This window comes from Oryctolagus cuniculus, chromosome 21 (assembly GCF_051225735.1).
Source record: "Oryctolagus cuniculus isolate XC-2025 breed Fujian yellow rabbit chromosome 21, ASM5122573v1, whole genome shotgun sequence".
NCBI lineage: Eukaryota > Metazoa > Chordata > Mammalia > Lagomorpha > Leporidae > Oryctolagus > Oryctolagus cuniculus.
Window position 1 is genome coordinate 13,215,943 of NC_142887.1, and position 11,908 is coordinate 13,227,850.

Genomic DNA, 11,908 nt, shown 5'->3' on the forward strand with positions numbered 1-11,908 from the left:
TGGAGGGAGGGACGGCTCTGTCTTGTTCCCGCGCAGGCGCCTCCACGGAGGGTGGTGTGAGTGTGTTAAGTGGGCAGGCAGCTGCTGGGTCGGGACCCTCTTCTCACGCTGCCCCTCTGGCCCTGTCCCCTCCCACAGTGGACTGGGCCGTGGAGCAGGCCCACTTCGCCCTGTTCTTCAACCAGGGCCAGTGCTGCTGCGCCGGCTCCCGGACCTTCGTGCAAGAGGACGTTTACGCGGAGTTCGTGGAACGCAGCGTGGCCCGGGCCAAGGCCCGCGTGGTCGGGAACCCCTTTGACAGCCAGACCGAGCAGGGGCCGCAGGTCAGCCGGGCAGCTGCGGGGGTGGGGGGGGCTCAGTGTCCGGAGCCGGCGTGGAGCAGCGGGCAGGACTGCTGTGTGTGAGCTGGTGCCCTGCTGGGGCAAGTTGGAGGCCCCACCTGCCGACTCCGCCGTCCGTGTGGCGGCTGCCATCGGCGGGCACAGGAGATGCGGTCACAGCCCGTAGGGGGCCACAGCCCGTCTGAAGACCTTGCCGTGGACAGGGTTGCATGCCCAGTGCCTGTCTGTTCGGCAGCCTTGCTGAGGTGTGATTCATACAGCACAGATACACTGCTTTACAGTGACAAGGCTGTGTAGCCTGACCACTGACCCACTAATTCCAGAGCACGTTCATCCCCCCACCCCACCCGCCAGCAGTCCCTCGGAGTCCTCCTTCCTCCAGGCTGGCAGCCGCCGGCCCGTGCGCCCGCTGTGGGCAGGCCTGATTATATTTTACAGGGATGGACTCACGCAGGAGGCGTGGCCTTCAGTGCCTGGCTCCTGTGCCCGGCACGATGTGTTGGAGGCCCTCCGTATCGGAGCAGCTGTCATTCTTCATTCGTGCGGGTTGTTTTTTCAAGATTTGTATTTATGTATTTGAAAGGCAGAGTGACAGGGAGAGAGAGAGACAGCTCTTCCGTCTGCGGGGTCACTCCCCAAATGGCCACAGTGCCTGGGGCGGGGCCAGACCGAAGCCTGGAGCCAGGAGCTTCTTCCAGGTCACCCATGTGGGTGTGGGGGCCGAAGCACTGGGCCATTTTCTGCTGCTTTCCCAGGCGCATTAGCAGGAAGCAGAATTGGAAGTGGGACAGCCGGGACTCTGATGCGGGAGGCCGGGCATCGCGGGCGACAGCTTAGCCTGCAGCCCTGTGCACTGCCCCCTTCACCTCGTTGTCCTGAGGCTGAGTGATGTTCCACTGTCGGACGGACAACGCCCATCGCCTTTCCCACTTCTAGCGATGGGCGCTGGGGCCTTCCTGTCTTTTGGCTGCTGTTAATAGTGCTGCTGGAAACCTCAGCATCTTTTTCTCTTGTTTTTCTTGGTGGTTACTGAACTATAAATATAACACACACTTTTATAAGAAATTTGGGAAGAGCTGGGTGTTTGGCGCACTGGTTAAGATACTGCTTGGGGCGCCTGCACCCATAGCTGAGTGCTTGTGTCCAATTTCAACTCTGCTCCTGTTCCACCTTCCTGTAAGGGAACAGGCAGTGGCCCAAGTACCTGGGTCCCTGCCATCCACGGGGGAGCCCTGGGTTGAGTTTCTGGCTCTTAGCTTCAGCCTGACCCAACCCTAGGTCATGTGGGCGCTTGAGGAGTAAACCAGTGGATGGGAGGAGGTCTCCGTCTGTCTCCGTCTCTGCCTTTAAATGAATAAAATTGTTCTAGAAGGCTGTGGAAGGAGCTAGAAGGAGCTGCCTCCTGGGACATCAGCATCTTATATTAGAGCGCTGGTTTGGTTCTGATCCAGCTGGGAAGGCAGCAGGAGACGGCCAAGTGCTTGAGCCCCTGCCACGCATGGATGGAGCTCCTGGCCTGTGGCTTTGGCCTGGCCCGTACTTCGCTGTTGCAGCCTTTTGGAGAATGAACCGGCAGATGGGAGATCTGTCTCTTCCTCTCTGTCACTCTGCCTTTCAAATAAAAAATTAAAAAAAAAATAAATAAATAAAAACTAAGGGAAGGAGGGAAAGAGGAAGGAAGAGAGGGAGGGAGGGAGGACTTCAAGTGTTTGAAGTACAAACCAAGGCCTCCTCGCTCCCTTCTGTGTCTGCGCTGCTGATTCCAGTGCTCGGGTGATCCGGTATGGCTCGTCCTACAAGCTTCTCCCTGTCTTTCTGATGTCTTGGGCTGTCTCTGCCTGTCAGTTCACAGTTCTGTTAGCGACCACGTGATGTATGGCTGCACTGTAATTATCTTAACCAGCACTTCTACCGATTTGTACTTAGAATTGCTTCTGTATTTTGCGCAGAGTAAAGGCAAAATAGAGAATGATTACCCGTGTTCATTTTTTTCGTGCATGTGTAGAATAAACTCCCGGAAGCTAAATAGTTGGGTCAAAGGATATGCGCGCATGGAATTTGACCAACATGGATAAGCCACCCGCCGCGAGGGCTGCGCCGTTCCGCAGCCCTAACAGCGTGCTTATCCGTGTGCTTCCTTACTGTCTTAAAGGTGTGCTGGTTTCATAGTTGAGAACCAAAGCCGTGGGTCCGATGCTCATTTCCCTGATGGCCACCGAGGTTGAACGTCTGATGGTTACGCTTCCCTGCCCCGTGCCCTTCCTCTCCGGACCCTGCCTGAGGACGACCTTGGCCCGCATCCCCCTTGTCTTGCTACCGCGTGGCCTGAAGCAGAGGAGGGGCTGAACCTGGCTCTCTGTAACTCCGCTCCCTGTCCCACAGGTGGACGAGACGCAGTTCAAGAAGATTCTGGGCTACATCAACTCTGGCAAGCAGGAGGGGGCGAAGCTGCTGTGCGGCGGCGGGGCGGCCGCTGAGCGGGGCTACTTCATCCAGCCCACCGTGTTCGGGGACGTGCAGGACGGCATGACCATCGCCAAGGAAGAGGTGAGCGCCGGGGCCTGCGCTCCAGGGAACGCTGCCGTGGCCCAGCTGCTGGCCCCGGGCGAAATCTCAGTGCTCAGAACACGCTGCTTGTGACCCCCATCCGACCTCGTCCCCCCTGCAGTGCGTGACGAGGGAACGGCTCAGTTCCCCCCATGTCCTGCAGGCCTGGGGGTGCTGGCCCCTGCGAGCCCTCAATCTGGCTTCCTGGCCTTGAGACAAGCCGGGCGCCGCAGCAGACCGGGGGGCCGACCCTGGGCCCTGGGGAGGCTGCTCTGGAAACGCCCCTCGGTGCTCACCGTGAACACGGCGTGGCAGTTCTCATCCGGCCGCGCGTCCATTGCACAAGTGCGCAGCGAACGTCTCCTGCGTGCTGAGCTCAGCACAGACCCTGGAGACGCGGGGCTGCCCGGGCTCTGTTCTCTGCCCTCTGGACGTGGCGCTGACTTCGCCGCCTCAGCTGGAGGCCCTGTGCAGGGAAGGCTCGCTGCCTCGTCCTTCCCCGCCTAAGTCCAAACAAAACGGCCACGTGGCTCGGGCTGAGGGTTCTGCCGCTTCTCCACCCACTGTGACTACTTTGCTGCTCTTCTTTCTTTAGTCTCAAGTACGAACTTTCTGGGAAGACGGGAGCCTCTCTCTGCGGCCGGTAGCACAGCTGCCCCTCCCAGTCCTTACTGCCCCGGATGAGCCCCTGCCTTCCCTCCAGCCCCATTCCTGCGTCCTCCAGGCCCAGAGTTGGCCACTGCTTTCTTTCAGTGGAGAATGACGGGCTCACGCCTGGGTCTGCTCCCTGCCCTGCTGCTCCTCACCTCACGCCACGGCCTGTCTGTCATCTGCCAGCTCCTCCCCGTCTGCGCCCTCCACTCACCACACCGCCCTAGTGATTGCACTGTCATCACCCCTGGCTATGTCCTGAGAAGGCCTGGGAGCAGGGACGCCCAGTGGCAGTGAGCACACCTTGCACCTGCACCTTGGTTTCTAAACACCATTCCCCCGCATAGGAACTGGAGTGCCTTGAAGAAATGGCTCATCCAGGAAAAGGGCAGAGAAGCACAGGACAAACCAGGGATGTCCCGGGAGCAAGGGCCATATTATTTGCAGTCTCTTCAGTGGCTCGTCTGAGCCTTGCACCTAGGCTATCTTCGCTAGATGGCTGGCTTAAATTCTTTGACGTGAATCCACACGTCCTGTGCAGACAACCCTTACCCTGCAGGACTGATAGGAAGATTCTGCATGGGAAGCGCAGGTGCACAGGAGGTGATCATCCCCGTGAGCTCCCCCTGCGGCTGTCCTCTCCCTCCGGGACTGTTAGGTTATGTTGGGGGCGGGGGGCTCATCTGTATCTGGTGTCATTTGCTCATCACGGGGTGAGCTGGAGGGCCATGCCTCCATGGTGTCCCCTACCCCCCCCCCCCCCAGATCTTTGGGCCAGTGATGCAGATCCTGAAGTTCAAGACCATCGAGGAGGTTGTTGGGAGAGCCAACAATTCCAAGTATGGGCTGGCTGCAGCTGTCTTCACAAAGGACCTGGACAAGGCCAATTATCTGTCCCAAGCCCTCCAGGCAGGCACTGTGTGGTAAGAGTCTCCCAGTTGCCCCTCACAACCCAGCACAGATCCCCAAAGCCACGTCTTCTGGAACCCCGCAATCTGGGGTGCTGGGCTCGGTTTCTCCCGGCCCGGGGTGTAGAAAGCCAATAGGTTAGAGATCTGCAGCCTTCCCCTTTGCGTCTGATGCACCTGCCCCTGCAGCTCTCCCTGGGTGCACAGACGAGTGACTGGGATCCTCAGCCAGCTGTGCCAAGGGCAGATTCAAAAGCCTAGCATCTGCCTCACACCAGTAATGTGGTGATAACTTTCAAACACAGGAAGTAACAGGCGTCTGGGAGGATGTAGAGCGTTTGGAGCCCTCATTCATTGCTGCTGGGAACGGGAACGTTGCAGCCACCGCGGAAGGCGGTCTGGCAAGTCCTTACAAAGTTAAGCAGAGTCGCTCTGCGACTCGGCAGTTCCACCCCAGGCACGTGCCCTGGGGACGATGCACTCCCACACGGAGACACTCACACGAGTGTGCACGGAGGCCTCACTCCTGTACCCCGAGGTGAACACAACACATCTGTCCATCAGCAAATCATGGTAAACAAAATCAGGCCCATACATTCACAGTGGACTAGGGCCCAGCCACAGTGGGACTGAGTACCCGTGCACGCTCTGGGGTGACTGCACCTTGAAAACGTAATACTTAGAGAGACGAAGGCGACAGTGCCGCGCAGGAGTGATCCTCTCTGCCATTTCCGGAATAGGCAGAGCCGTGAAGACAGAGAAGGCTAGTGCCTGCCAGGGGTCAGCGCAGAGAAGGATGGGAGGTGACACTTACCGGGCACGGTCCCTTTCCTTGGGTACTAGAGGTGCTCTGGAATCAGACAGTGGTGACGGCTGCGGGACACTGTGAGTAGGCTGTAAGCCACTGAATTGTACACCTGAAAAGAAATTTAAGAATTTTTAAGAATTATCCCCAAATAACGAAGTTTAGCTGCTAATTAGCCGAAGTGATCAGTCAGAGGCAGCTGCCCCAACAGCCGTGTGCTACTGCCATCAGGCCCGGCTCCCACGGCCTGCTGTGGCCTTGTCCGTGACCAGCTGTTACCCGGGTTCCGCCCTCCGTCTTCCCGCAGTACGATTTAGAACCATGTAGAACGTGTAACCCCCTGTCCAATTCTAGGGTCAACTGCTATGATGTGTTTGGGGCCCAGTCCCCATTTGGTGGCTACAAGATGTCGGGCAGCGGCCGGGAGCTGGGCGAGTACGGTCTGCAGGCCTACACCGAAGTGAAGACGGTGAGTACGGTGCCTGCAGCGGGCGGGCCGCAGCCTCTCCCTGGGCTTGCGGCCACGGCTGCTGACTGCTGGTTTCTCCCTGTAAACCGGGGAAGGCAGAGACCCAGGCTCCCCCCCGCTGTGAGGAATGAGAGACTGAGCCCACTGGGCCCACAGTCGCTTGCTAGGCTTTGTGGCACCCAAGGGCTGCAGCGCCAGAGAGGAAGGAAAGGCCCCGGGGGCAGAGGCAGGGAGGAGAAGCTCCCGGAGGGCATCGGGGTGCAGTCGAGGTGCTGGCTGGGGCACTCTGTCCCTTATCAGAGCGCCTGCGCCAAGTCCTGGCCCCGCTTCCTGTCCAGCCCCCTGCTCGTGCACACCCTGGAAGGCAGCAGGTGGTCACTCGGTGCTTGGGTTTCCTGCCACCGACCTGGGAGATCTGGATTGCGTTTCAGCTCCTGGCGTTGGCCTGGCCCAGCTGGGTGGTTGCAGGCATTTGGGAGGTAAACCAGTGAATGGAAGATCTCTCTCTCTCTCTCTCTCTCTCTGTCTCTGTGCCTTTTAAATAAATTAAATAAATAATTTTTTTAAAAGATGTATATTTATTTGAAAGGCAGAGTTACAGAGAGAAGGAGAGAGAGGGAGGAAGGGAGAGAGAGAGAGAGAGAGAGAAAAGAAAGTCTACCGTCCGCTGGTTCACTTCCCAAATAGCCGTAATGGCTAGGGCTGAGCCAAGCCAGAGCCAGGAGCTTCTTCCAGGTCTCCCACGTAGATGCAGAGGCCCAAGGACTTGAGCCACCTTCCGCTGCTTTCCCTGGCACATCAGCAAGGAACTGGATCGGGAGTGGATCAGCTGGGACTCGAACCAGCGCCCACATGGGATGCTGGTATTACAGGCAGTGGCTTTACCCACTACACCACAGCACTGGCCCCATAATTTTTCTTTTAAAAAAGAAGCAGGCTATGGGGGTTTGGCTATCAAAGGCCAGAAGATATCCCTATATTTTTATTTTGCAATTTTAGTGATAGGACCATCACCTGAAGAAGCAATCAGAAATACAAAGAAAGCTTTAGCTCCTTAAATGTTCATCACAGCATTGCCTGTAAGAGGGAGAAAACCAGAGGTAAACTAAACACTAAATCTTGGAACATCCAATCATGGAGTACTAAGTAGCCGTTAAAATATTTCTGAGGGGCAGGTATTTCGTGTAGTTGTTAAGTACAGCTTGGGGCACCGACACGCCATACTGATGCGCCTGCCCGGGGCTGAATCCCACCTGCTCGGCTTGTGACCCAGCTTCCTGCTAGTGCACCCTGGGAAGCAGCAGTGGTGGCTCAAGTCCTTGGGTCCCTGCCGCCCACCGGGGAGACCTGGATGGAGTTCCTGCTCCTGGCTTTGGCCCCAGCCCAGCTCTGGCGGCTGCAGGCATTTGAAGATTGAACCATCAGATGGAAGCTGTCTTTTCTCTCCTCTCAAATAAGTGAAAAAAATAATTTAAAAAAGTTTTTATAAAATATTTGGTGTGGAAAATGCTCATCCATTAAAGTAAAAAAAAGTAGAACAAAGTTACATACTTGTGCATGCAGTGTAAGCCCAATTGTATTTTTTAAACTAATTAATTTATTTGAAAGGCAAAGTGACAAGAGATTGAGAGCTGGGGCCTGTGTTGTAGCATTGTGGCGTGGTGGGCTAAGCCTCCGCCTGGGGCACCGGCATCCCGTATGGGTGAACGTTCCTGTCCCGGCTGCTCCTCTTCTGATCCAGCTCTCTGCTGTGGCCTGGGAAAGCAGTAGAAGATGGCCCAAGTCCTTGGGTCCCTGCACCTGTGTGGGAGACCCAGAAGAAGCTCCTGGCACCTGGCTTTGGACCAGTCCCATTCTGGCTGTTGTGTCCATTTGGGGCGTGAACCAGCAGATGAAAGACCTCTCTGTCTCTCCCCTCTCTCTGTGATTCTACCTCTCAAATAAATAAATAAATAAATCTTTAAAAAGAGAGAGAGAGAGAGAGAGATTGAGATCTTCCATCTGCTGGTGGACTTTCCAAATGCCCTCAACAGCTGGGATTGGGTGAAGGGCAAGTCAGGGGACAGGAACTCCAGCTGGGTCTCCCACGTGGGCAGCAGGGGCCCAGGTACTTGAGCTGCCTCCCAGGGTGTGCATCAGCAGGGCTCGCACCTAGGCACTCAGATCCTGGACGTGGGCATCCTAAGTGGGGGCGTAGCCTGCCACATCACAATACCTGCCCCAGTGGTGTTTTTTTTTTTTTAATTTTTACTTATTTTTAATTTTTTATTTAAAAGGCAGGAAACAGAGGGAGAGAGGAGGGAGGGAGGGAGGCAGAGGGAGAGGGAGAGAAGGAGAGGAAGAGAGAGAGAGAGAATATGTTCCATGCACTGGTTCATCCCCCAAGTGCCCACAGCAGCCAGGGCTGGATCAGGATGAAGCCAGGAGCAAGAAGCTCCATCCGGGTCTTCTGCATGGGTGGCTGAGAATCAATTATTTGAGCCATCGCCTGCTGCCTCGTAGGCTGCATAAGCCCAATTTTAGAACAACATAATGCACCTTGTAAACACCCCAGTCTGTCTATAGACATTAAAAAGACAGGAAGGAAATATACTAAAGTGGAAATGATTTTCTCCCTCGATGACATCAGTTAGAGTTTAACCAGGAAACATCACAGAGGTGACATTTAAACGCAAGAGAAATGGGCCAAGCTGGGTAGGTTCTCCCATGATTAGGAAAGGGAGGCTGTGGGTGGCCCGCCACCCGGGAGGCAGTGAGGGGGGCACGCGGGGACCTGGGTATGTGAGGAGACAGGCTGGGAGACACTCCCTGGGGTACAGAGTGTGTGTAGTAGTCGGCTGCGGTTGCTGTAATGAAACGCCTGAGCGAGTCACTCTAGACAGAAAAGGTTGCGGGAGCTCGCACTTTTGGGGTTCAGATCCAAGATCAGGAAGCCCCGCTGGTTCAGTCTCGGGCTGGGCTGGCAGCACGCGGAGGGAAGACCACGTGGTGAGCCAGGGAGCGGAGACACGGCCTGACCCAGGCCTTTACGTCCCTTTCTGAGGGCTCCTTCCCCCCACCCAGCCCAGGCCCTCCCATGAGGCCCACCTCCTGTGAACACTGAAAGTGGATCATACTCCCCCACCCCTTGGCACCATTAACCTAGGACTCTGGGGTGTAAGTGCCTGCACGAGCTGGCGAGCCACGTCTCGTTCAAGCCGTAGCCACATATTTGCTCGTTTATCAGAATGTTCCAAGGTGTAATAACGTAAGAGGAGGGGTAATGACGTAACGAGCCCCCACGCCCCCGTCCTGAGGCTGTGACGAAGCTCAGCTCCCAGCCGGCCTGCCCGCCCCGCCGCCCGCAGTGCCTGCTCCACGCGGTGCCCACAGAGGGCCGTCTCCTGAGAGCGGTGTGGGCTTGCCCCGGAAGCACAGGGCAGCAGATGAAGGGACTCCACGTGCATTTGTAAAGTGGACACAGAGTGGATCGGGGTCGCCTAGGACAGAAAGGGTGTGGCGTGGGCAGTGACTGTTAATGGGTCCAAGGTTTCTTTTGGAGATTATGCAGGTCTTTTGAAATCAGCATGGTGATGATTGCACAACTCTAAACATACAGACTTTATGGTGTGTACATGAGAGCTCTGTGAGGCTGTCTCAGAACGCAGGAGCTCACCACGTCTGTGCTGGCCGACCGGGGGTGGACGCGAGGCTGGCTCCCGGCGTGGCCAAGCAGGGAAAGGAGGCCAGTGTGTTTGACAGGAATCAGAGAGAAGCTTCGAGAGGATTAGTGTGGATATCCGCAGGGAAGCCACACCAGGGCTCCCGGATGCAGTCCAGGCTTCCAGCCAGACCCGCGGTGCGCTGGGGCACTGACATGCGTCTGTTCCCTTGGGGAAGGGGTGGGCGTGGCTGTGGGAATTGGGGAGACGGGCCACAGTCAAGGAGCAGACCCCAGATTAGAGAGAGATTCAGATAGCATGGGCGGCCTATCACGGCGAGTCCGTTAGCTGTGGCGTGAGAGGCAGGAAGCGCTGTGTCTTGGGACTGCCCGGAGATCACAGACCTGTGGTTTGTGGAGGAACCAGGTGTTGGCTGGCGATGCTGGTGGCCCCAGGACCCAAGATGTTAGGGCAAATGGACCACAGTTTTGGAAGAACTGGCAGGACTGCATAGCTGGGAGGATCTCTAGGGAGGGGGAGGAGGCAGAGCTGGGTCAGGCCAGCTGGTTGGTGGGAAGTGCCCGCACTGTGCCCGCGCTGTGGCGTAGTGGGTAAAGCCGCCGCCTCTGATGCCAGCTTGCCATGTGGACGCTGGTTCGTGTCCTGACTGCTCCCCTTCCCATCTAGCTCCCCGCTAAGGGCCTGGGGAAAGCAGCAGAGGATGGGCCAAGAGCTTGGGCCCCTGCCACCCATGTGGGAAACCTGGATTAAGTCCCTTACTGGCCCAGTGCTGGCCACTGCAGCCATCTATGGGGTGAACCAGCGCATGGAAGATCTCTGTGTCTCTCCCTCTGTCACTCTTTCAAATAAATAAAAATATTTTTCTAAAAACTTCCTGTATTCACAACAATGCTAACGAAAATTAAGGATTTGGGGCATGCATTCCCCACAGCGGCTGAGTTGCTGTGTGGGATTCCTGCCCGCATCTCGGATCCAGGGTCCTGGGCTCAAATCCCCTCCACTTCCAATCCAGCTTCCTACTGGTGTGCACCCTGGGAGGCAACTTGTGATGGCCCAAGGACTTGAGTCCCTGCTACGCAGATGGAATTCTGGGCTCCTGGCCTTGGCCTAGCCCTCTCCTGCCTGTTGCAGCCATCTGGGGAGTGACTCAGTGGATGGAAGGTCTCTCTGCCTCTCACACTCTACCTTTCAAATAAAATTAATGACAAATGTAAAAAACTGTTCAGGGCCATCAGTGGGTATTGTCCTGATTGAGGACCACAGGGGTAAGAGGAGATGGGGGGGCCGGCGCCACGGCTCACTAGGCTAATCCTCCGCCTATCGGCGCCGGCACACCGGGTTCTAGTCCCGGTTGGGGTGCCGGATTCTGTCCCGGTTGCCCCTCTTCCAGGCCAGCTCTCTGCTGTGGCCAGGGAGTGCAGTGGAGGATGGCCCAGGTGCTTGGGCCCTGCACCCCATGGGAGACCAGGAGAAGCACCTGGCTCCTGGCTCCTGCCATCGGATCAGCGCGGTGCGCCGGCCGCAGTGCGCCGGCCGCAGCGGCCTTTGGAGGGTGAACCAACGGCAAAAGGAAGACCTTTCTCTCTGTCTCTCTCACTGTCCACTCTGCCTGTCAAAAAAATAAAATAAAAATAATAAAAAAAAATTAAAAGAGGAGATGGGGGGACGTAGGCCTCGTGTTCACCCTCGGGGAGCACTGGCTGGGGGCACCCAGGGTGCACCCAGGGGAGCATGGGGATTTAACGCATCTGCTCCCCTCTTACAGGTCACGGTCAAGGTTCCCCAGAAGAACTCGTGAGGAAGCACGCTGCCTCCCTGTGCACCGAGCAGCTGCTCAACAGATTGGCCAGAAAGCAGGAGAGAGGACCCTTGCACGCATGCTGCACACTTAGAAGAAATTTTCCCACGAATCGTTTTTGGGCGAGGAAGTCTGGGGTCTGGCCTGACGCCAGGGTGGGCTGGTGGGGTGAGGGGGTCAGGAAGGCTTTCAGACTGCACCGACACTCCCAGCTTTCCGGGTGATTTTTAACTTAGATTCAGATACCTTATCCGTCTGCTGACAGCTTCTGTGACCTGCCTCATGGGAGAAGTCACTGTTCACGGCTGGGTCGGCACTGAGACGCCAGCCAGCGCCGCGCGTTGCACTCTGCACTAAATACAGCTCATTAAAGCAGTGCCGTCCTCAGCTCCTTGGGTGACTGACTTCCGCGTCTCCGAGAACAAGGACGGTGCTGCAGGGCGGTGCCAGCCCTGCTCTTGGTCCCACGTGTTGATCACGGCCCCTCCTCCACTGACGGCAAAATGCTTTTGTTCCATGCACTGAATGAACAGAGATCTCTGGCCTGTCTGCCTATGGAGGGGCCTGAGCTGGGCACTAGGATTAAAACCTAACCCTGGGGCTGGTGCGGTGGCATAGAGGGTAAAGCCGCCACCTGCAGTGCCGGCATCCCATATGGGCACTGGTTCGAATGCCAGCTGCACCACTTCCAATCCAGCTCTCTGCTGTGGTGTGGGAAAGCAGTAGA

The 11,908-nt window shown here is 56.8% G+C and overlaps 1 protein-coding gene across 1 annotated transcript in view; it reads left to right on the forward strand.

Annotated features, from left to right (window-relative positions):
* Positions 1-11,568, forward strand: part of ALDH2 (aldehyde dehydrogenase 2 family member) — a 28,830-nt gene extending 17,262 nt beyond the window's left edge. Inside the window, exons 9-13 of the mRNA XM_008272245.5 lie at positions 139-323; positions 2,724-2,888; positions 4,305-4,462; positions 5,607-5,721; positions 11,149-11,568. Of these exons, the coding sequence (XP_008270467.4) occupies positions 139-323; positions 2,724-2,888; positions 4,305-4,462; positions 5,607-5,721; positions 11,149-11,181 (656 nt within the window). The 3' untranslated portion in view covers positions 11,182-11,568. The remainder of the gene's footprint in view (positions 1-138; positions 324-2,723; positions 2,889-4,304; positions 4,463-5,606; positions 5,722-11,148) is intronic.
* Positions 11,569-11,908: the final 340 nt, after the last annotated feature.